The following is a 25,197-nucleotide window of genomic DNA, read 5'->3' as shown; positions in this document are numbered from 1 at the left end:
GTTAAACCAACTCCGAGGTATAAAATGATAATTGTAACTCCCCGTATCAATGTGTCTTTGTTCCCAGATCTCAGTTTGCCAAGTAACTGCTGCTGCGCCTGTCTAGCTTTCTGTTCCTGCGTGACACATTTGCAGTTTACCATCAATGATATCAGCTAATTAACCCTAGAAAAGTGGCTTCTCATTTCTAGCCGGTGTCTCAAACTGATTTTGTCAGCTGTAGCTAGCTGGCTAAATGATGCTAACTCCAAAAATTATGTAAAATAAAACAACATAAATACATAAATAACATTGGCTCTGTGAGTTGGTGGAAAATGCTGTCTCTGAAAATATAAAACTACCATACAATTGATGGCTACGCGCATGATAGCATGCTAAAAGACTGACGCTAAAGTTAGCTTAATGACCAGGAGAAAAGGTCCTGATAATCCATACATCTAAATAAGGAGCAGCATTGTTCTTGTATTGCAGGGTAAAACTATTTAACTACTAGCTATGATAAAATCAGACTGTTATATTGTTCCAGTTTGTACATGTTTAGCTTGCTAGCTTACTGTAGACAAACATACTTTGACAAGCTACAAAGAATTTATGCTTTATTGATCATATTTCTACTTTTACAAGAGAAACACACCTGATTAGTGTCTTTGGCAAACATAACAACAACTAAGTAACATTAACATTAGTGTTATTATTGTAATTATAAGTTAGCTGGACATGCTAACATTGGCATCTTACGTTAGCGCAGATAAACATGGTGTAATCTATCTATAGCACTTTTATGTTAGCATTTTTAGCTTTGGGATATATATATGAAGAGTATCACTCTGACTGCAGCATCACTTGAAAAAACTATACGATGATTGGACAATCACTGTTTGGGGGAGGGATTTAGGGAACTGAGCCAATGACTTCTGTGAGTACAACGTTATTATAACCAGTATAAACTCCTGGTCAATCCTCGAAAAATAAGACTCAAGTTTTAATAAACCAGAACTGCCCTTTAATATAACCAAACAAGGACAAAAAACAAACCAGGGAGAGAAAGATGAACAATAATATTTATATAGATATATACAAATAATACTGTACAGGAGCACAAAGGAAGGAATAACAAGGATTTTTTCTGAATTCAGCAGTGGAGTGTAATATGAGATGAATCAATATACAGTACGTAACGTAATCATCAACATTGGAACGGCTGTGTTTTTTTGAAAGTGTATTCAAACCTAAAGAAAAGCTTAAGAGCTGGACTGAATCTGGACTGTGCTCGTAGTTTACCGCTGCATTCAACCACTCTCTCTCTCTCTCTCTCTCTCTCTCTCTCTCTCTCTCTCTAGCTCACATGCACACACACATTTTGCAAAAACAGTCAGGCAAATACATTCACGTTTGGGGTAAAACCCATTCACTCTGATTTCAACACAGGCACACCTGGACTGGCTAAGATTTAACCACCTGTAGTGGCTTGTATGGCTTGTTGAGCGTCACTCTGGGTGCTTTGCACATCGTTTCTGCAGCACACACACACACACACACACACACACACACACTGCTGCCTCTGGAAGTGTGTGTCCACTGTAAAGCAGCACACACTCCATCCACAGTCTATGTCAGGCATTGTAGATTTGTGTGTGTGTGTGTTAAACTTCCTCTCTTTGTGTGTCCGTAATCCCTCAGTCCATCTTAGGCTAAAGTGCTGCAGAGAGGAGGGAATTCAGTTTCATGTGCATGTGTTTTTAATGAATGTCAATGGGTCTAGGGTCCGTTCGGTCACTCAGTATAGAGAACTCTCGGTCATAGCACTGAATTCCTCAATTTCTTGATCTGCAGCAGCAACAGCAAAGGAAATATTTGCTTGAATCCTACATAAGAATGTAAGAGTGACAGTTTTGCTCAGATGCGAGGCAGATATGTCTTAACGAAAATTACATCCTGTGTGCTTTTAGCGTGTGCAGTCCACCACTAGCTTTATGCTCTCATTGGACAACAGCAGAAGAATGGAGGAGGGGTTTCAAATGTCTGTCCAGTCTCCGCCCCGCCCCGCCCCCGAAATCCTGTGCGATTCAATATTCCACATCTGGAGGGAAAGAAAACACGAATCCACGGCTTTGTTTCAAACAGTCTCGTCGGTCCGTGTGTCCGTCGGGCCTCCGGTGTTTTAACCGTCTGTCTACCAGTTGCAGTCCGTCTTGAGTAGTGTGAGGACTTTGCGGCCCAAGTTGGTTTTCCACGGCTTGACGAAGCTCTTCATGTTGACCAGGAGGCGTCCCTGCTTACGGTCCGAGTGTCCCGCCACCAGGTACTCCACCCCTGGGAAATGAGGTCAAGAGTCAAGGACACTCTTCTTTGGGAACAATTTAAATTTTAAAAACCTTTATCAACTTTAAAGAGTGCAACATCACTGTCGTTTAAACCATGGCTTCAGAAAACACTGTTTAACACTGTGTGAGAATATGTGTCTGACCTGGGTTGAGGATGGGGCAAGTGCAGCCCCGCGCGGTCCAGGACTCGGGGTAAAGGGTGACTCGACCTCGCTGTATCTTCACCTTGGTGTTCTGACTGAGCACCTTCTGAACTTTGACCTCCACCTCGGCGTGGGAGCCCTTATCGTGGGCCGACAGCACTTTCACCTTCAGCACTAAGAGTCGAGTAGAGAGACCAGATGTCATTAGAAGGTACAAAGTAAAACTCAACTACAGGTGAAGTAGAGCCTGTTGTCGACGGCTGACGTGGAACCAATAGTTGCTCTGTGTTTCGTAGCTGGACAAACTTCAAAAGCAGTTTTCATGTGATTATGATTTCCTTTTTCTTTTTCCAGTTTGATCTGAAATTCAGATTAGTGATGCTTTCCCCAGAGGGGTTGGAGCAAAATCAATCATTGCTCTGAACGCTGCACTCAGTTGCGTCCAGATTTACCTGGATGATTTTGCACAGACATTCATGTTCCCCAGACAATGAACCCTAATGACTCTTGAGGTTGAGATTTGTGTTTTGACAAGTACTGGAACCGATCGCCATTTCATTTTGTTGCCGGCTTCTGTGTGTATGGTTGAGTGTGTGTGAGTGGGCCCACAATTTAAAGAGTACATTTAAAGTTAAATACTAGAATACAGAAACAAAACAAAGTTAAAGGGATATTGGGGAATATAGATACATTTGTGATTGCTTTTAAATATTAATAACCTTGTGAAGCCATAGGGGGGAAAAAAAGGGAAAATAACTATTGGTAATTAATATTAAAGCACACCCATAAAAAAAATGAAATAAGAGCTTAACTAGCTTAACTATCTTTAGAGGAAGGCACAGAAGATGGAGTAGAGTGTGTGTGGAGGATGATTGCGTTCTTACCGTATGCATAATTCATGGTGCAGAAGAGTTTACTGTTGGTCAGTGCTTGCTCTTTACACTCGCACTTCTCTGCAGGGGACAAACACAGACACACATTTAATATTCATAACTTAACCGATGTCGTGTGTGTGTGTGTGTGTGTGTGTGTGTGGGGTCTCAGATACTGTACGTGGCGTCCTAAGAATGCAAGAACAGTGTGTGTGTCCAGTGAGGAATGTGCCTATGAGAGCTGCAGTTACATGGTGGTGGTGGTGGGGGGTCCAAGAGAAGGGACACTTGGAAACTATCCATGCGCAGAAACACACACACACACACACACACACACACACACACACACACACACACACACACACACACACACACAACCACCTTTGTTCCATGTCCTTCTAAGGCCCTATCAAGACTTTCATTACTTAACCATTAATGCTTGGGCACTGAACTGTGGAGGAAGATGAATAACACACACACACACACGCACACACACACACACACACACGCACACACACACACACACCTGAGTAGTGGAGGGCAGAGAAGAGTTCATCTGCTCTGAAGATCCTGACCGGCTCGCTGGAGTTTCCCTCTAAGTTGTACAGGTCCAGATCAGAGCTGCACAAATACATAACAACATTATCACGTTAATCTGCGCCAAACAAACGTCCAACGGTCCGACTGACCGAGGAGGCAACAACTATGAATACTGAACAAATCTGATCAAGTTCAGTCGATCCTACAAGTTGCTCCAGGCTGGGAGGACATGAAATCTAGATAAGATAAATTCATCGTTCCCTGAGGAGGATTCCTGATGATTGGGTTCAATGCCAGGTCTAAATTTCCCCTTGAGCTACATCGAGTTATAATGAAAACTAGCGGCAAGATTTCCATGAAATTCACTGTTGATATTCATGCACCACAGGGGACGAATACTTGTGTTTTAGCTCCATCACGAAGCCAGAAAAGTCTATTTTTACACCAGAAATATTATGATCAGATTGCTGTGATATTACCAAGCACTGACTGCATGCTCCCAAATGGACAAAACCCCAGAGCTAACTTGACATTTTTAGTCCGCACGTCAAAATCAATGAATAGATTTGCTCATGGAGACAATAAATCTCAAACTTTGATACATAAATTTGATATAAAAAAAACCTTGAAAGTGTGTCTTTATTATTTTATACTGTAATGATGATTGTAGCCTCTATAACAAGACAAAACATTTTTGGTCTTATTTTTAAACACATTCAAGAGTTTCTATACATGTGTAAGACCTTTCTTGGTATTGTACAAATTAAACCTCTGGAATCAGAACTTTACTCTGCATCAACATATTAATTCATTATTAGTATATATGGATTTGGCATCGGGAAGTAAAACGTTTCTTACTCACCCAAACATACAGTCTCCAGTGAAGGGATCACAGTCTCCTGCACAGTCACATGGACGGCAGCCGTATTCATGGAAGCCCCAGTATCCCACCATGCACCTGTCGCAGTGGGCTCCGCCTACTCCAGGTTTGCAAATGCAGTTTCCGTTGGAGGGGTCGCAGGATGAGCCGTCCGCCAAGTGGAAGGGCATGGAGCCCAAGGGGTGACAGTTGCATGCTGGGAGATAAAAGAAAAACGTGTAATTAGTTTAGAGTTGGAGGTAATTTTAAACTGTGACATTCTTTTGCTTTTCAAAACCTCACTAGCGCTGATGTTTTTGAGCACTAACAAAATAGTCTTTATATTCTGGCGAAAACTGCTATTAATATTTAATAATATTTTTAAAATATGTAGTATTGCAGTCATTAATAGTTTCCCTGATATGTTTTAATCCTATGCTATTTAACATGCTAATTAGCCATGTATGCTAATCCTGGTTTTCTAGGTTGTTTCTCTTGAAATTTCTCTGATTTATACCATTAATTGCTGCTGCAAAAGTTTAGTACATTGAAGCAGATCATTATAATTTGATTATATAATCTTCAACATTCATAATCCAACAAGTTTTAGAGTCACCAGCAATGCTAGCAGCTAAATGAGGCTGTATTTACAGGCATAGCAGTGCTTTGAGCTAAATGCTAAACGGTTCTCGCTACATTAGCTAACATGACAAAGTTTGGCAGGTATAATATTTACTATGTTAACCGTTGTAAGTTAGCGTGTTAGCATGCTAACATTTGCTAATTATTGCTAAACACTGAGGCTGATGTGAATTTTTCTATAAACTGGGATTGTTGATTTTGGGTGTAAATACTATATACTACACTATATTTTGAAAAGCCCTTTTTGCAATCCTCCAAATTAAAAGTTTGGCCTGATGATGGCGTTAAATTAGTTAGCGTTAGACAGTTAATCTTAATAGTTGTTGCTGCATTTCATTCAAAGCCAAAAATGTGAACCGCGCAGAGTCAGAGGATCAACAAAGTCCGTTAGATCATCTGGGGAGGAGCAGTAAAATTATCTATAATGATCAAAATGTATGTAAATATACTGTAGATATATAAAAAAAAGAAAGAACAAAATCACAGTATTGTAGCCTCGAGTCCAAACAGCTTTCTAAGATGACACTTTGTTGACCTGCAGTTTGTCACCGGCCCTGGTGATAAATTAGAGTTTCATCATTCATCACATGTGCTATTTGTCTGTCTGGTATTGTTGTAGGAGCTCGCAATACAAAGGCCTCTCTCTTTTTCTTATCACAGCTTTCTCCCTCCCTCATGTCCCCTCTAATTGTGTGCTGATAGGGTGTTCTTTAAACAACCTCCAAAAACAATATACTACACACACACACACACACACACACACACACACACACACACACACACACACACACACACATGTTTCCACTAACAGTCTGAGAAAACTACTGTCTGCTTTCTTGCCACTGCTGCGAGCGCTGAGACCTGGAGCCTTGCAGGAGGAGGTGTCTTACTCTCCCCATAAATCTGTCCCTATCTCAGGGTGCAGACGGGGTGGGGGTGGGGGGGTGACGGGGGGGATGGAGGGAGGGGAGAGACGTGGTGAAGGACAGGGAGAAGACGAGGAGAGAGAAACATAGAGGGGGTGTTGTTTGGAGCCATTTCTCTTCTGTTTAATGATGCTTGAAGCCTGACTGGCAGTGAGCGACTCTAACTTACTGTACACCCAGAGGTCTGTCTCTCAGGCCTCTCTCCTCTTCTTTTATAACTAAAGCTGCTTTTGATTATAGATTATAGGAAAAACAAAAGAAAACAACAACTTTAAATCATAGCTTTAGTTCAGGAAGTTGTGTTTTTCAAATCAAACTGTGACACCCTCCTAATGAATGGAGTTTCTCGACAACCGCACGTCCGATCGACTTCAAACTTCACACGTGTTCTCGAGAAACACAAAAAGAGAAATGCCAACGTCGTCGCTTTCGACAACGCCGCGTTGCAAAGATGGCTGCACCCGCTAAAAGCATCCGAGTCATCTGGATCAGCTGACGTGTATTATCATTTTAGACAGAGATCCAAGCTCTGAAAGTGCGCTTTGTTTAAGACTCAGCTCCAGCGAGACAGAGCTGTCTTGTTTACTTTTGAACCCCACCTGACCTTATAGAGAAGAAGTAACTTACACACCTCTGTTGTCATGGTAACACAATGTTATACCATGTGTCATCTAACATCGTATAGTTTTTAAGATTTCGTTTAACGGCCGTGTTTGAGCGAGAAAATTAAAGTAACGTTACAGACTGTAAATAGTTTTGAATTCAAAAATACGCCAGTGATGAAATAAATCCAAACCCATTTTAAGTTTTAAGTTCTTCAGTAAAAATGACTGATTCTCCAGCTCAGGTCAAGGGTTGTTATCACACACACTGATTACATTAATCTACACACACGTGTCACTTTATTAGAGTCACTTAGATAAAACTAATCCAGTATAATACAATAACCCTGCAATAAATCCTCCATTAATGGGGTTATAATGTGTAATGTAAATCTGTTTGAGAGGATGCTGAGTTCTAAAACTGATCTCTGTCACCTTACGGCCATAAAAGATATTTTATTATCTATTGTCACTGGCAGGTGGAGGTGTGTAAAGGATTACAGCTGTACTTTTCTCTGAATTTCCTCAATAAAAATTTACATGAGTTGCAGCTTTCCCACGTTTGACTTCTCTAATAAACGGAGTCTTTGTCCGGTGAGGACGACGTCTGATCAGCCAGACGCTTCTATCAGACCAACAACCAAGATAAGATAAACCTTATCATGAGACCCAACAGAACAACATCTGTAAAATCATAAAGATATCACATTCATAGACTTTATAGACTTGGACACACACACACACACACACACAAATACTGGACATACACAAATATTAGGAGAGGAGAGTTTCATTTACTGACAGAGATTTGAGTAAGTGTGTGTCCGTGTGTGTGTGTGTATGTGTGTGTGTGTGTGTGTGTGTGTGTCAGCCCCTATCTACACTATTGTTTAGTGAGCAGCCTCCGCACGTTAACAATTAACGTTGATTACGGCACATCCTCAGCGCCATGTAAAGCTAAAACACGTGTGGCGATGTGTTTAGTGAGCGTGTGTGTTTACTTATGAGCATTTGAATGGGTCACTACACAAGGACTCCTGTATGTAAATACAGTGCGTGTGTCTGTGTGTGTGTGTGTGTGTGTGTGTGTGTGTGTGTGTGTGTGTGTGTGTGTGTGTGTGTGTATCTAAGAAAGCTGTGGGCTGCAGGAGTTCTGACAATGAAAACTTTATGAGCGTGTGCTGAGACATGACAGGACACCTGCCTGAACAACCCCCCCAAAAAAACCAGAGCAGATAACAAACCTGCCCCCCCACCCACACACACACACACCCACACACACACACACACACACACACATACACACACTGTAACTTTCCCCTCTGCTAAAGTGTTTTAGTGTGTACGAGCTTGCGTGGAGCTTGACGAGTGTTTTCTTTCTCGGGCCCCTCGGAGCCTGGTATGAAAAAAATGTTCCTCGCGACGGAGGGAAATTCCTCCATTGTCAGCGAGCGGCTACAGTGAGATTTCACAACCTGTACCTTCGTCTCCGGGGTTCTCCAAGCACGCCGTCGCTTCTTTTCTTTTTCTTTCCCTATCAATCATCCGTCAGCGAGGATCATCTGCCCTCCAGCCTCTGTAGTCACCCCACCGCTCAGTTTTCAGGTGCAGAGAGTGAAATTTCAACCTTACTAAAAACACACCTGTGACCTTATTAGAGATGCCAGCACAGACACACTCGGCGTACACAGGAAGAAGACATTAGGTGGAACAACAATGGGATGAGGCTGTAAACGAATCGATGCTAACGGACGACTAACGGCAGGTTGGAGCGACGGTGCACCAGACCCTCTGATTGAGACTTTCAGGGTTGGACTGTAGTGACTGTGGAACCTGCACAATAAAAAGCTTTTAGAATAAAATACAAACCCTGTAGAAATGACCATAAAATCACAAGGAGCTATTGTTGTTTTTATATGTCTTGTTTTTTAGGCAATGAGGAAGTTTGGTCGTGACAAACATTTAAAACAAAAGGAAGTGGACCTCCGATAAGGCCGTTAGTGCCTCATCTTTATCTAACACAGTCATCGTCAGGACGACGACAGGTTCAGACTGAGCTGTTCAAACTTGACTGACAGTGAAGGAGTCGACTGTGATTGTCTTTTCTCCTGTGACGAGCAAAGTGTCTGGTCTGTCACATTTTCAAAATAAAAGAAAATGAATTCTACGGACCAGAAAGCTGCTTCAAAGTAAGAGTACTTCATAGAAATGTATTGGAGTCAAAAGTACAAAAGTACAGGATTCAAGTAAATGTACTTCGTTCCTGTCCAGCCCTGGAGATACGTCAGGATTCTGGACCGAAGGTGCAGATCATAGCAAGTGACAAACATTAGATAGTGACTATAGATGTTGATAATGTTTGTATTTCTGTCGTAATATATTCTTTATTATAAAAAAATGAAAACAAAAACACGACAACAACCCGACTCTGGGTAATAAAAATCAGGCTGATAGCCAACACGTTCCCCCCCGATGTGTTACTGAACGGTCTGGTGCAGCTTGACAGTTGTTTTGAATTCAATGAGATGTGTACACTATGTACACGAGCACGCGCACACACGCACGCACACACACACACACACACACACACACACACACACACAGTAATCATGTGTGAGTCCAGCATACCTGCAGGACTGAGCTGCCTGGGTCAAATCTGAGAGATAATCAGAGGGAGAATGTAGCCACTGTCGTGTTTATGGATGACTATCTCGTGTTTACTTAAGACTCGTCTCATCACCGGAGGGCAGCAAGCCACTCAATCCGCCTGCGCACACACACACACACACACACACACACACACACACACACACACACACACACACACACACATGTAGACGCAGAGAGGACCCTCACACACTTAAAAACTACTACCAATGATTACCCTGAAGCCGCTCCAGCTCTGAGTCACGTATGAAAAATGACAGAACAAGCCGGGATGGACAGGCAGGGGGTTGTGTGTCAGGCTTTGAGTCAAGACGTAGGAATGCCGCCATCTGATGATTAACTATGGTGTAAACCTTGGATGGAGCACGCCGCTTCTTAACACGCACACACACACACACAGACAAACAGACACACAGACAGAGCCAGGTGCCCATCAGGAATCAGTGTTATCCAGCAGGTCCCGGCTTGCGATCTCAGTCCCCGGCATTCCTCGGGATAATGAGAGCGCCGTGCCAGTGCGGCGTGTGTGTACCGGGTTAATGTTGTGATTCACGCCAGTGACGTTTTGTCAACACCGGTATCATCAATTATACTTTATGACATTTTACAGTGTGTTCGACATGTCGGGGGGTGTGAGGGCGACGGGTGACGGGAACGATCTGATGTTTACATGAGAAATTCCTAAAGTGACCTCACATATGGCGTTTTCACACAGGAAGCTCGTTTGCTGCGGTCTGATTGGTTGCTGATGCTTCAGAATGACTAAAATATACATTACTCACAAAGGAACTGGACTTCATTGTGTGTGTGTGTGTGTGTGTGTGTGTGTGTGTCTTACGTTTGCAGGAGTCGGGGGCGGTCTGCGGTCGATGGGGGTCTCTGTAGAAGCCGGCCTTGCACTTCTGACACTGTCGTCCCTCGGTGTTGTGAAGACAGTCACAAACGCCCCCGCTGCGCTGGCCGGACTCACGCCACGCCGACCAATCGAAATGGCAGCTCTGAGCGTGTCCGTTGCACTTACACTCTGCGGTGAGAGGGAGGAAATCATGGCAGAATTATCTACGGGAAGCAGCGAGTCTCAAATGAATGAAAATAGATTAAATTTGATTTGAATCAGTTTTGGACTCTAAGGCTAATTTCCTCCTTCGTGACGATTGCACGGAGGGTTAAAGTTCTGCATAATTGAGGGCGTGGCCGCTTTGAGTGACAGGTGGCAAACCAGCATGCACCAAAGTCACGGCTCGAAACGCGCCCCGCCTCTTTGCCCATTTTTGGATTAGCTGTGAGATTGGTGGAGTCCGACACTGCCAAGATGGCGACGGCAGAGCGGCTCGCTCTGAGCTTCAAAACCGCTCTTCAGAAACTTCGTGAGTGACGTCACGGAGGCTTCATACTGTCATTGACCAAATCACATGATCAGGTGTTGGGCGCGTTTGTTCGACTCACTCCGACATTCGTGCGGCGCCCCCGTCAATCCGTCGGCGGGCTGCCAGGGTCGGTCGTTGTAGAGAGGAGCGCAGCGCTCGCAGTGGTCACCTGCAGTGTTGTGTCTGCACACACACTTCCCATGGACCTGAGGGAGAACGAGAGAGAGAGAGAGAGAGAGAGAGAGAGAGGAAGAGCTCATTAGCAACATGCAAAAAATGATAGACAGAGGTAGAAGGATGGGAGGAACAAAGAGGTCAGTGTGATGAAGAGGGAAGTTTCCTGTGTGAAGACAAGCGTGTTGTAACTCTTCCTCTAGCTCCCACACTCATCCGCAGCTTTTCCACAACTCTCGGTCTTTCCTTTTTTCCCCTCCTCTTCCTCCTTATCCCGTCTGACTTTCTTATTTCCTCTTGTTCCGTCTCTTTCCTCTTCGCCCTCGCATCGAAATTAGTGAATGGAGATTGATTGTTTGGCTTCATCACTGGAAACAAGAACGGGCCTCTGCTCTGAAAAGCCTGTGTGTGATTGTGTGTGTGTGTGTGTGTGTGTGTGTGTGTGTGTATTTACGAGTGTGTGTGTGTGTATGAGGAGAGTGCAAGTATGCAGCACTGAGAGCACAATAACAATCTCCTTGTCATTCCTGTGAGCTGGAATGCCATGCATGCTGGATAATGATTGGGGGGGGGGGGGGGGGGGGGCGAGCCAGGCATCTGAGGAAGCTCTTTATTTGTTTGCGTTACACCGTGCAACTGTAATGTAGGACACACAATTATACAACGATTACAGAGGCAGACACACACCGCACACACGCATTGAAAGTAACCGCAAATGCACGAAAAAGCGCACGGCGATTCTTGCCTTCGTTTTTCCCACGGTGTGTGTGATGTGTCACCGACTCCTGAATGGCTCCGATTCACACACACAAACACACACTGTGCTGAACATGGACTTAAACACATCCACATGCAGCTATTAGGAATACAGCTATTAACCACATGTCCTCTGCCTGAACTGACCCCAGATCAGTCACGCAGTGTAGACGTGAACACACATGACTGATTCTACACACATCACACACCATTTCAGTCACACTAATAGGGGCATGAATGAGAGGGTCCGGGCGAACAGGACATAGGAGACCTAAAGACAATATCACCCAAAATGAAAAAGACGAAGTGATTCATGAAAAAGTTCCAGAGGTGAGAGAGAGAGAGAGAGAGAGAGAGAGAGAGAGGAAGGAGGAGAAGGGGAAAAGGCCAGTGGCAGCAGCAGCAGTAGCAGCGGCGTCTGGCTCGGGTCCAGACAGCTGGTATTTCAACCCATTTCACATGTTTACCACACCGTGATACGGGACAATTAACAAACGTACACACTGAGCGCTGCACACACGCAATCATGTAACGTCGGCCACACAGATGACACAGCAGGGCCGGACTGATACGGGACTGGAAGCTGCTGATGGCTGATAAATCGTTCACTCTTTCAAACCAAAAATATGGGGATTAGTTTAGATAGATCATAGAGCATCATCATCATCATCATCATCATCAGGAATAAAAAGATACAACCTCTATACTATCGCACCGGACTGTATATTGTCATAAGATATGATAATGTTGTACCAGTACGCGGCGGAGGGATCTGATATCTTTCCTAAAATCAGAGGAAGTAAAGTTCCTGCTCCGGCGTCACCCTGAGAAATTCAAATCTACCTGCGGTCCGATTGTACAAAACCTTTTTTTTAAATTGAAGACTCTCTCTATAGATTTGTAATTTTGTTGTCCCTGTTTCTTTTCTTTTGTTTTTTTCCCCATAATGCACCTCACCGGTCCCTCCACGAGCGGCACATGCAGTTTGTAACATTAGCTTTCTGTTGCAGATTTGCGGTTTCAAAGATCGGATCTGATGACGATATCGAGGTGCAAAGCCAGACATTATACAACCGATTTCACGAGCTGAGTGCAAGTTAAGCTGACAGTCATTTAAATGGAACCAGCAAGGCGTCCCAACGCATGGGAAGGAGGAGGAGGGGTGGGTGGGGGGGGGGGGGGGGGGGATTTGGCAAAAAACATACAAGCAAGAAAGCAAGGGAACATTCCTGGCGGATTACTTTGTAACATGAACACAGTGTTCAACTGTTTTTTCCTCGCGATTGTTGCGACGGGAGATAAAATGAAACTGCGATAACTTCCCTCGAGTTGTAAAAACCTTATCCGTCATTATTATCATCTGCTCCTCAGGCTGAATCCCTGCAAACCGTGATGCAGGGATCTGACCTTTACATGTGCAATATCTTCCAAGAAGAGAGAGACAGGAAGTGAGTGGAAGACAAACGCACGAAGAAGAGGTCAGGGAAATAAATGAAAGCAGAGAAAAGACACACACACACACACAGACACACACACACACACACACACACACACACACACACACACACACACTGGCTGGACTAATTGCTGCAAACGCTCCAGTAGCTGGCCCTGGATGTCATTATGTGTGTGTGTGTGTGTGTGTGTGTGTGTTGGCTTTGTGGCTAACTAACAGACAGTGTAATCACCCTGAACCGCAAAACCCCTTGTGGGGGTCCAGGAGCACAAAACAACAACAACCACAACAACAACAATAAACAAACTGATGCCTTCATCCCCCGCTCACAGCGTCTGGGCAGTAATGACTCGGTGGATAACGGCCACTTTCACCGCTGATTACTGCACACACACACACACACACACACACACACACACACACTCAGAGCAGACAAAACATTGCATGCTTAAGCACATGCACCTCACACACACAGCAGACTAAACAAACAAGACATACTGTACATGTATGAATAGAATTCAAGTGTATGCAGTGTGTGTTTATATACGCTAAACATACACTACACTAAGGCAGCTTTTGAGAGGTCACACACACACACACTGAAAAAAACCTGAAAGAAAATGCATAACCACTCACACACACACACACACACACACACACACACACATGCCCTTCCCTTCCCTGACTGATCAGTAATCTCTGCCCTCATCTCCTGTCTTGTGCTGCTCTGCTTGTTTGGGTTTTGCCAGAAACAGGCGGCTCTGGGTCGAAACAGAGACACAAAACAAAACTGCTGATAGGCGGGAAAAGGCACTTATATAACATCTGCGTGTTTACCGAACGCTCCTGCGTGGCACACAGCAGAACGGCGCTCCGATGACCTGAGGTAATGTTGTGAGGTCGGTGAAGAAGGATTTACTGTTCGAACTCGAAGTCTTGGGCGCAGTCTGACTAATATTTGTGGTGAAAAAATGGTTTAATATTCCGCACAAGTGAGAGTTAAAAATGAATTATTATTGTTGTTATCAGCCCGGCGTGCAGAGGCCAGCTTTACAGTCCTGCGGTTTAAACACTGTTTCAAGAGGATTTTCGACCCTCAAAAGAAGGAAATCCTCGTGAAAACTCTCAGCGGAGCCACTTGGAATTTCTTGGCGTGAAAACAGTGAGATTTTAAAGATTTAAAGACTGTGTCCAATAAACTGACTAAAAGATGATAAGTAGAAGGCAGGACCTGCATCAGACGTGGAAAAACTGTCTATATAATTGATCCTGACCAAACTGGACAAGCCAATTTATTGCTGATATTAGATATTAGGAGGTTTCAGTGCAGAAATGTCAGTAATATGTTTGAGATACAGTAGGTTACATATGTAACCCAGGTTCTCTGAGTGACGCTGTTCCAATTAAGGTTAATTGACGAGGCCACGCATGTGTGGTGCTTATATAAGCCACTCTACTAGCGACTGACACAGTGTTAGTGGTTGTGCTAATGCTAACTTTTGCTCTCTGTACTGACAAGGTTTCAGGTTTATTTGGCCCCGCCCCCTGCCCCCACAAACTGACGGGATTGGTTCCTTAGGTTTGTGGAGGTTAGGTTTTGTTCAAGGTCAAGGCGTCGACTTCTTATCTGGCTCACTCAAAAAAAAGTTATATTGACACGTTAACAAGGTTCAAAACTTGATTTTCAGATCAAAATGGTTGTTGTGTTGTGAGGCTGATATGTCGTTGGATTTTCCTACTTTCTCAAATATTCTTATCTGCCATCAGCCTCAAACATCCAGCATCAGTCGGGCTTCACTACTTGATCCAGTGCTCTTGTTTACTATCACTAAATGTCTTTGTAAATTGTAAAGGAAACTCCTTGTTGACTCTCACTTTCCCCTGTCGTGCTTCGCTGATTGAGGCGGAACAGACGCCCGGCTTCAAAGTCATCCAGCGTTTCTGTTTGTGGAGATGACTGCGATAGGAGCCCCGGCTCTGAATCCCTCATATTGGCTGCCCGGCAAAAACATAGTCAGTTCACACCTTTGTCAACACACGCACACACACACATCAACGCCATCATTAACCCTGAGCCGAATCAATATCTCCATCTCTCGGGTTTGTTATCGGCGGAAAAAAGCAGCTGTTTATCAGAGCAGACGGAGCCAGAAGATCAGAGGAAACAGGAGAGCGAGAGGTGATCCCCTCCACCCGCCTCCACTCTGATATTCATACAACTGCCAACACAAAGTGAACAAGCCATTTAGTCTGAAACTATCAAGCCTATAATCTTGATTTCCTTAGAGCAAGTGAGGAACCTGCCCATGGCTGATTACTGATAATGATAATGATAATTATCAAAAACACGCACACACACACACACACACACACACACACACAGAGTGGTGCATTAGAGTCATGACGTTAAAGGTTGAAACAAGTTTCTGTGCATTGGAAATATAATTACTGATAAGGAGTATTGATCGTTTTTGACGACAAGAACAAAGAAAATCTTAAGATCCACTTTCTATTTTCTCTCCGGAGCTTTTACCAAACTGTGAGAAGCAGCGGAAATTGCGAGAATTAAGATTTTTTGGTGAAACGACTGTTGTGCGAAGTCAAGAATGAATGTTCATGCTCAAGTTATGATAGCATACAATCGCATCTATATAAATCTATAATGCATGTTTTAATTTAAGCTATGCCTTGGGGTTTCTGACCACTGGTTCGTGCCCTGGTGCAATGTTCATATTTTTTAGACTTGATAGTAAAAGTTAAGATGCGCTTTAAAACTCACGAAGAAGAAAATCTTTCTACCCTTACCACGTGGTTGGTGCGGTCTCTGATGGGCTGGTATCCCGGCGCAGGAACACACTGCTCGGCGTGTCCGTTGCAGAAGCAGCTTCCCTTCACTATCAGGTCGTAGATGGCGAAGTGTCGGGTGGGAAGGGCTTCACGGGCGAAGGCGAGGTCTTTGGCCTGGCACGGACACGGCTGGTGCCTCAGCAGCCGGATGCGGATGTTGGTCACTCGCAGCTGCTGCTGACCCTCCAGTCCGAACGGATCCAGGGACTCCCACTTTGGGAGTGTTCGAAAGATCACCTGTTGGTCGAAGACGGAGAAAGAGCGAGAGAGAGAGAGTTAACAGACACAAGAGAAACATGAAATCATATCACAGCTCAATTACACAAACAAAGATAGACCTCCATTTTCTTCTTGGCTCATTGTGATCCGATGACTCAATTGGCAATTCAAGGGACGTGTATTTTCAAGTTAGGTGATGATTGATGAGCTCCTTTTCAACCCAACACCTGATTGGAGGAACTTGCCGTCCGCTGCCATGAGCTGACACAAGACTTGTCTTATAATTTTCAAAACAAAAAATGTTTTCAAATCATCCAGCAAATGAAATTGGCAGCGTGATAACAGAACCATCAAGTGAGTTATAGGACGTGGCAAGACATCTGACAGGTTCAACTTAAATTCGCCAAACTCAATCTTTTCGTGCCAAAAACTGTTTTTCTGTTCTGCCTATCCTGCCAACATTGTGTGGATGCAGCATTAGGATAATAAAATTCTTGCAGCTCCATTTCATGATTTAAAGCGATTAGACGGGTGTTTTCAGTGGCACAATCAGGTTCATTGATGCTGCTCCTGTCACTACATCTGTCATGTCAATGGGGGTTTGTTTTGGTATCGTTTACACGCCGCCATCATTGACTACATCCTCACGTGACCGTGAGGGTGCTGGCTGTCCTTAAATTAGCACACCGAATCTTTCTCCCTCTCCCCCCCTCTCTCCCTCCCTCTCTCTTTACTCTGTCTGGTCCCTGGACATCCTTCAAATCGAAGACCCCTTTGTGGGCTGCCATCGCCATGGCTACTGCTGCCACTAGCAACCAACACCGCTGCTGTTGTCGGGGTGAAAAAGTTGGTGTCTGCCCCAACTCTCGCTGTGAGAGAAATGTGTGTGTTTGCAGTGTGTCTCTTTTACCAAAGTGTGTGTTGTTGTCACTGGCTAGCTGTCATTGATATCATTGGGTGAGCAGTGTGTGTGTGTGTGTGTGTGTGTGTGTGTGTGTGTGTGTGTGTGTGTGTGTGTGTGAGAGAGAGTGTTTTCTTTGGTTGAAGCTTCGGTTGAGATGCGAGCAAAGCCCCCATGCGGCTTCCTGATTGGCTGGATGACTGGCCGAGAGCGTGATGGGAGGAGCGCTATTAATTTCCCTGTTGTTGGAAAAGGTCACGGGGTCACAGCATTGTGGTCCGCAATTAAGAGAACACGACAAATAGGACGAGGGGCGCCGGTCCGCGGGAGAGCACGGAGAGCAGGGCCAGACAAAGACGGGGACGGAGATGCAGCTTCACATAACTCAGGGCGGCACAAAAGGCCTGCGACAGCCCGGCGACACCACAGCAACACCAGCGCACACACACAACCACGCTGGCATGCACACAAACACACACACTGATAAAATCACATCAGTGCAGCGGATTCCTTTACACAACACAAAAATTCCACAAGACACAAGCCTTCATGGAGCTTTTACTACTGCAGATTTAAGCCTCATAGGTTTCCTTTGAATGTGGAGGCCGAATATTAGTGTTCGCAAATACGCTGATGACACCCATGTTTATGTTGTAAGTCTGGAGACACCTCAAGGGTCTTTAAAGGGTTTTAAGGGGGAACAGTTTGAAATTGGTCACTTTTCTAGCTCATGTACTCTGCTTTTTAAACTACTTTAAAGGACTGTAACTTATTTTCCCTTGTTTTTGCTTCACATTTGATTATGTGAAGCATTTTCTTAGTTTCAAGAGGACATTGTTTTACTCTAAATTATTATAAACAGTGTTTTCTTGCAGCAGAAAACAACTACTAGATGCATGAGTCTTAAAATTGGTGTCAAAATGAGTTTATTCTGATTTAATCCATTTATAAATGAGGATATTTTTCAAAACGTTGAGCCTTAAATGTACCGTGTGGAGCTTTTGACCACTGACAGCAATATGGAACAATCTTTTGATTAGCGGATACCTGATATTCTTGTATCACGTGCTTCATGCATATCATGCAATACACTAGCAATTGTTTCTTGCTATTCCCGCTGTGGGAGATTGTACTGCACGGATGTAAACAATACAGGTTTAAAGATATTAATATAAAGTTTTGGAAATGTTTTACGATCGGAAAAAAAAAATCAATTTATAAGGTTTATTTGATGTCATGGATACACATAATGTGTTTTGTTAATGAAAACACTGAATGTTAACATTACAAGAAAACTCTGGGGAACCTTAAACTGTAATTTAACATTATAACATAAATATTATCTATAATAATAATATATATTATTATAAGTACAGAAACAGCTGCTTTAATCTATGTTTCACTGTCACTGCTTCGTAACTAATGTGGGAGTCTGAGAAACTTTGCTCTGCAGAGGATATTAATCATTAGTCTCATTATAGAGGTAGTAAATGTTGTGTTCAAGAATCCATACTGTAGGTGAAAGTTTTATATCTGGGCCTTGTGTCCACTCATAATCTCTCTTCCTGTTTCAGGCTGAAAAATAAAGTAAGTCTGGCTTTCACAGGCCTAATTCCATCAAAGCACTGTGGACTGTAATCTGGTAAACAGGCACAATGGGCATTGATGGAAGGAGAAAGACAGAGAGGGAAACAGAGAGGGGGGGGATGGGTGTCTAGCCAACAGTACCAACATCCATCAGAGCAACGGCACTTCCTTCCCAGCCAACAGACGGAGAGCCGACTGTATGTGTTTATCTGAAAGGGCATGGGCGAGAGTGTGTGTATGTGTGTGTGTGTGTGTGTGTGTGTGTGTGCGCTTGAGGAACTGTGGAAAAAAGAAAGAAAATGTGTATGTGTGTGTGTGTTGGCTGGTCTGCCTCACTCTCTTCCCTAAGGAGGTCAGTCTCTACAACAAACACTCACATTCTTCCAGCCCAGCTGACCTCATAAATAAGACAAGGAGTCCTACACACACACACACACACACACACACCACCTTTTCCCCACATTACAGGTGAACACGCAAAGCTTTCAGCGCAAGAGATGACATGCTTTCATGTTTGCAGGAGAAACACGAGAGGCAGAAAGCTGAGAATACCTGCTGCCTGTAATCGCTTCCAGCTTCACACACGCACGCAGGTGAACTTTAAATCAGGTTGTGACTCAGGCGATGTGTCTTTTATTTACAGCGTTTTAATATTTGAAAGGTGATTGTTGATGCAATGATATTTTTGACTATTTGTCTTACTCTAAAACAGTGCAGGGAAATCCTTCCTCGGACTGTGACATAAGTTCATACTGCAAATGATTAAAAGATTATTTTCAGAGAAATGTCCAACTACTACTTTTTTTCAGTCTAAGAAAGAAACACAAAACTTTATTACTTTGTTTAGTCTCTTCAGTGTTGAGAAATACAAAGTTTTATCTAATTTCTGTGTAAAATATCACAAATAATTAATGTTGATTTCCACTTTCATATTCAATCGCCCCCTTGTAAACTCACTCTGCTGATGAAGGCCACAAGATGCAGCTGAAAGCTCTGGAACATATTCAGTAAGTGAACCTTGTGTGAACAATGTTTTGTCAAACTGTAATTTCTACGGTCAATAATCAATAAATAAACCTTGAACCTTTAATTCCAGGTTCCCTGTCAGAGCTAAAGCAGGAAGTGATGCACTGCAGCGCCTCAGACACACTTTCCATGTCTGAGGTTTTGTTGTCGTCACCTTGCACAGGTGAGAGGCTGTTTAACTGTCATTATAGGTGACGTGCAAATCACAACAAAAACACACCGAAGCAGAGAAAGTGTGAACAGCAGCAGCAGCAGCAGCTGGTCTGTCAGAGCGCTACTTGACCTCTTTTAACCCCGGGGTCATCAGTTGATGGGTCAGAGGGCGGAGGTCGTGCCCCTAGCACAGGTGGCTGAAGCCGACGTGTGAAGCGAAGCCAGAAAGAGGCAGAAAAGAGAAAAACAAGTCGCTGTTTTCACACCTTCGTGCACTAAAAGGTTTAGAGCTTCTGCTATTGGTCGATTCAGTGATAAAGCGATTTGCACCGAACTTGGTGGAGGGATGGACCGTGGGCCGGCGACGAAGACATTAAAGTTTGGCGCAGATCTGAATCATTTACTATAAATTATAAAGAAGTCTGTCATGTAGTTGCTTGACATTGGACTTGACGGAGGTATGTGCTCTCCTCAGCACATTTTCTAGTTAATAGTAACAGTGCATGAGGCATCAGCAGCACTTAAGAATGCTTACATCAGTATTTCATTCAATGTGCCTCCAGTCAAATTGCACAATCACAGAGCAATGAAACAGGTTATAAAACCATACAGATGTCTTGCGTAAGAATTAAAAGCAATAAATAAATAAAGGAAATACTTGACAACAAAAGACGCGTGTGGGGTTTAAGCAAAGAAAGCTGTTTTCAGCCTCTTAAATGTGAGAAGTTGATGCTTTTCTAACTGAAAATCTCTGGGTTCTGTTACTCGGATAAACAGAGAAGGAATATATAGAGAAAGATTTACGACCCTGCAGCAGAATAAGTCCATAACAGCCGTCAGGGAGGAGTAGTAGCAGGGAGAGCCCGTCAGAGAGGGCGTAAACACTCATCACACATGAGCACGCCGCGGGGGGCCCAGAGCAGCGCCGCGCACGGCATGTGCCTCCACACACACACACACATCTGCAGAGCGGCTCCCGACACACACTGCTTCAATTAAACATCAGTGGACTTTCAGGAAGCCCTCTCGTGCTACAGTCAAAGTACGCCTATTAAACACTCACTCATGCACATACGCTCACGGAGCTCCCCACACCTCGCTGCTCTCTGCTTTCAGTCTGCTCAGTGCGCTTGGGTACGACTCTCGCATGTTGCGTGACTCACTGCAGAAAGAAGTGAAGTTAAAGGTAAAGATGGAGAGCGTGCGCTTTAAATATCGGGAAAGCGTGAGCACCTGTCTGCCCAGTGGCGTGGTTTACCTGTCATATACGTCGTGTACGGTATGACATCATTAGCGCAGAGGAAGAAAAAGCTGCGTACTGAGCAGAAAACTCTCCCTGTCGACCCCCTCCTCCCCCTCCCCCTCCCCCTCCCCCTCCAGCGGCTCACTGCAGGTGTGTCTCCGCCCTCCTTTCCACCTGCCTTTAACCTGCGCTCCGGCTGTGTTTGGGCTGCGAGACAAAGTGGGAATTCAAACAAGACTTGATACAAATCTGATCATCAAAGAACGCGCAGTAGGCCCGAACGAGGAGCGGCGTGGGCCGAGGCGTTGTTTCGTAGTTTCAGGGGAATAAGTGTGTCGCAATCTGTGTTTCAGGAAGGAAAGAAAAACCTGGTTTTACAGATTCTACTATTCTTTGCACTGAAACTGTATTTACTCCTACTTCCGTCCTCCGTCTGAGGTTTCTCTGATTTTTCAGACGTGGTTGATCCGGTGACACTTGTGGTCACTGCTGGTAGCGGCGGTAATCATCCCTGATTTGTACAACCAGGTACGAGCTTCCTGTCATCTCTCTACTACTTTCTGTACTAAAGGTATAAAAATACTTGGAAAATAAAGTCTGAGAGTTAAGTTGAAGATTAAATGTGTCATCGACCACATCTCAGTCAGAAACACAGCAGAGGCGTAGTTTCTGGTTCCGTTTACAGCGCAGCCGAACAAATGAGGGATTCGTTGCATTACGTTGTTTCAATACAGAAGACTGAGAAAGACAATCAGCAGCGCCATCCGACACGGACACACTAAACCCGTGACTGAATGCTGTTTTTCGTGAGGCGTGTACCAGCCTTTATCTGATGCAGAATGTCCGTGTACGTGCATGAATCATTTTCTGTGAATCCCTGGTGGTTATGTTCGCAATGTGAATCCTGTGTGGGAAAGGTGGACTCCACCAACAAAGGCTACTATTATAGAGAAAGGAAATATATTGAATGCCTGTTGAAGGGTCTAAGAATAGAGAGTGTTGTACATTGTACAGACTGACTTCAAACAGCTTCCGATGACGGCGTTTAATATGATAAAAGGTCAGACATCAGAGAGTCTGCAGTGCAACCACAGAGCCTCCTCCTCACCTCTCCCCGGTTGCAGGGATAAGCCCCCGAGTATTTGGATGTGCAGGTGGCCCCGTCCCGGCCCGATCCTCCCTCCTCCAGCCCGAAGGTGTCGCTGCAGTTGCCGGCGTAGTACTGCAGCATCTTCCACGTTCGCCCAAAGTCCTGCGACCGCTCCAGGGTCATGGCGGCAGGCCTCGGCGAGCGAAACACAACGATGAGGTGCGTGAAGTAGAACTCGGCCTCCAGGTCCAGCTGCACCGTCTCAGACTCCGCCCCCTCAGCCGACTGCCACCAGGTGTTCGGGTGACGGAAGGAGGAGTCGGACATGGCCCCGGCCAGGTGGGACAGGAGCGGCAGGCCGGCGTTGCACTTGGCGCATTTGGCGGCACTGCAGGCCAAGTTGGCGTTGGGGTCGGAGTAGGAGCAGTAGAGCTCGGTGCCGTTGTTGCCGCAGACGGTTTGCGTCAGGACCCGGCGACCCAGGGCTAAGTTACCCATGCGGGGGTTGCAGGCCCGGCTCTCACAGCGAGGAGCCACACCTGCACGAAACACCTCCATCGTCAGACCTGGATGGAGGGAGGGGAAACAAAAAAAAAAGAAAGAGAAGTTTCACGCATGCACTTGGCAAATATGGGCTGCGGTGACATAACAGCTTTGCAGAGAAAACAAGAAAGAAAAAGAGAGTGAGAGCGAGGGTGTCAGGTAGGTTCGGCAAGGTGTGGCACTCAGTAGACCTCCGCTTAAAAGGTCAATCCCCCCAAATCACTCACTTCTAGTTGTATTTGAACATGCAGGAACAGAGGTTTGAGTTATGTGTGAGCGCTCCGGACAGTTCACCTCGACGCCAGGAGAGATGAGTGAGAACATTTTCTGTTGTAATTTAGACGGGTTGACCTTTAAGTTCAAATTTAAAGGAGGAAGAGAAACATATTTTAAAGGCTTAAATCACAATAGAGGAACATTTTAAGGACAACGTCTCGTCTCTCAGCTGATAACTTTGTGATTTTTGTCTAATAATTGACCATATTAACCAATAAAAATGTCTCACTCTGACCCCAGAAATCTTACTTTCTAAGTAAGTTTGGACGTTATGTGAACAGACACACCTGAGTCTGAGTTATAGTAAAAGAGAGAGTGTGTGTGTGTGTGTGTGTGTGTGTGTGACAGTGAGTGGGCGAGCTGAGAATGAGAGAGTGACTCAGTGTTGAGTGTGTGGACAAAAGTCAAGTGATTTACCTCGATCGGAAATGTTGTGCAAAAAGGGATAATAGAGGCTTTGTGCACCTGCCTGCCGCAGACTGCAGCCGGCGTGGACTCTGACACACATAAAGTTTGGCAGCTCAGGGAAGATGAGCAGCATTCAGACGCCTTCCATACACTTTGTAACCCCCCCACCCCACCCCCCCAAAAAAAAACCCTGAGGGGCCACAGTGTCATCTTCCTCAGTGGATTTATTATCTCAAACCTGGAGCGCTCTTTGTTTTTCACGTCAAAGACCTCACAGATAGACTCATGTTAAAGCTCGGAGGCTGAACTCATTTTAAAGGACCCCCCCCCCCCCCTTTTTCTCTCAGATGTTGGACCGGGAGTTCATGCTGAATTACATAACGTCTGTAGGTGAGGAGGTCATGAGAGGAGGACTGAAACCTTTTAAACAGAATAATCATTCATATTCATTCTCCCATTGTGCCAGTTAATAGTGGACACTAGAAACTAAGAGAGTGAAATGATGTTATCGTTAACTATTTTTCAATGTACAGATTCCTAATTTAAAAAACCACTGATGTAGATATAAATCAAAAAATATGAACCACAACTTTCATGTTTTTTTAATACAAAACTTCCATCCAAATTAGTCCAAGTTAACAACAATGAGTCTCAGACATGTTGTCTATTGTCCTCTTCTTCCAAGAGGTTTATATGGAAACTGGAGGCTGATATTTTAGTTAATTATTCATAAATCAACTGTAAACTTTGAATATATGTGGCTTCATGTGTCAGAAACCCAAAGCAGAAGCTCAACAAGTCAGAGGTTAAACTGACTGAAAGTCTAGGCGAGTTCTGCATTGATGCACTTGTCCCTGAGCGGCACCAGCACATTGTTGCATCAGTAACAATAACTCTGACAATGAGGATGTTCGATGTGGGGAAATAAAAAACAAAACACACACACTAACCTGCATCTGACAACAGGGCCAGACTGATCACAAATAAAACCCACATATCTCCTCTTGCTGCGGGGATAATCCAAAGTACGAGAGAGGAGGGAGAAGACTGGCACAGACAATCAATCCGCTGGAGTTACACAGAAGTTAAATACGCAAAGATTTCATCCACGATGGTTAAAGTTAAAAAAAAAAAAAAAAAAAAAAAAAGATAAGTGCGTAGACTCAAATCCCGTGTGGACTTTCTCTTTCACTCAGCTGCGATCCTATAAGGCGATAATAACTCAGTCGGAGGAAGAAACAACATGATCCCGGACGGTGTGTGATGTCCCGCTGCGAGAGCAAAAGAGCCGAAGTGGAGGATGAGGAGAAGGAGAAGGAGAAGGAGAAGCCCAGCTCGTCTTCTGCTCCGGGACCTGCAGCGTGTTTCATTTCCCTACAGTGTGAGTCCGGCCGCCCGCTCTGCCCCGCAGATCTATTTCTAAGGAGCGCAGGGAGACGGAGAGGTTGTTAGTGACAGCGCCGCGCAGCAGCTCCGCCTCTCCTCCGCGGGGCTTTTCTTTTTTTTCTTCTTCTTCTTCTTCTTCTTCTTCTTCTATGACTTAAAGGAACATTCCAGTTTGTGCAGAGCTGCAGTG

General features: G+C 44.5%; 1 protein-coding gene across 1 annotated transcript; it reads right to left on the bottom strand.

The window, feature by feature from the left end:
- Positions 1-1,044: 1,044 nt before the first annotated feature.
- Positions 1,045-25,168, bottom strand: ntn4 (netrin 4). The gene is made up of 10 exons (XM_056367396.1): positions 24,572-25,168; positions 22,413-22,960; positions 16,134-16,412; positions 11,022-11,148; positions 10,414-10,599; positions 4,742-4,955; positions 3,866-3,960; positions 3,352-3,420; positions 2,468-2,641; positions 1,045-2,313 (listed from the first exon to the last, which is right to left on the bottom strand). Exons 1-10 carry the CDS (start codon positions 24,615-24,617, stop codon positions 2,174-2,176), a joined length of 1,878 nt encoding a protein of 625 aa, XP_056223371.1. The 5' UTR covers positions 24,618-25,168; the 3' UTR covers positions 1,045-2,173.
- Between the last annotated feature and the right edge of the window lie 29 nt (positions 25,169-25,197).

The sequence above is a fragment of the Seriola aureovittata genome, chromosome 22 (assembly GCF_021018895.1).
Source record: "Seriola aureovittata isolate HTS-2021-v1 ecotype China chromosome 22, ASM2101889v1, whole genome shotgun sequence".
Lineage (NCBI taxonomy): Eukaryota > Metazoa > Chordata > Actinopteri > Carangiformes > Carangidae > Seriola > Seriola aureovittata.
The sequence above is the reverse complement of the archived record's forward strand: the minus strand, read 5'-3'. Positions and strand labels throughout refer to the sequence as shown.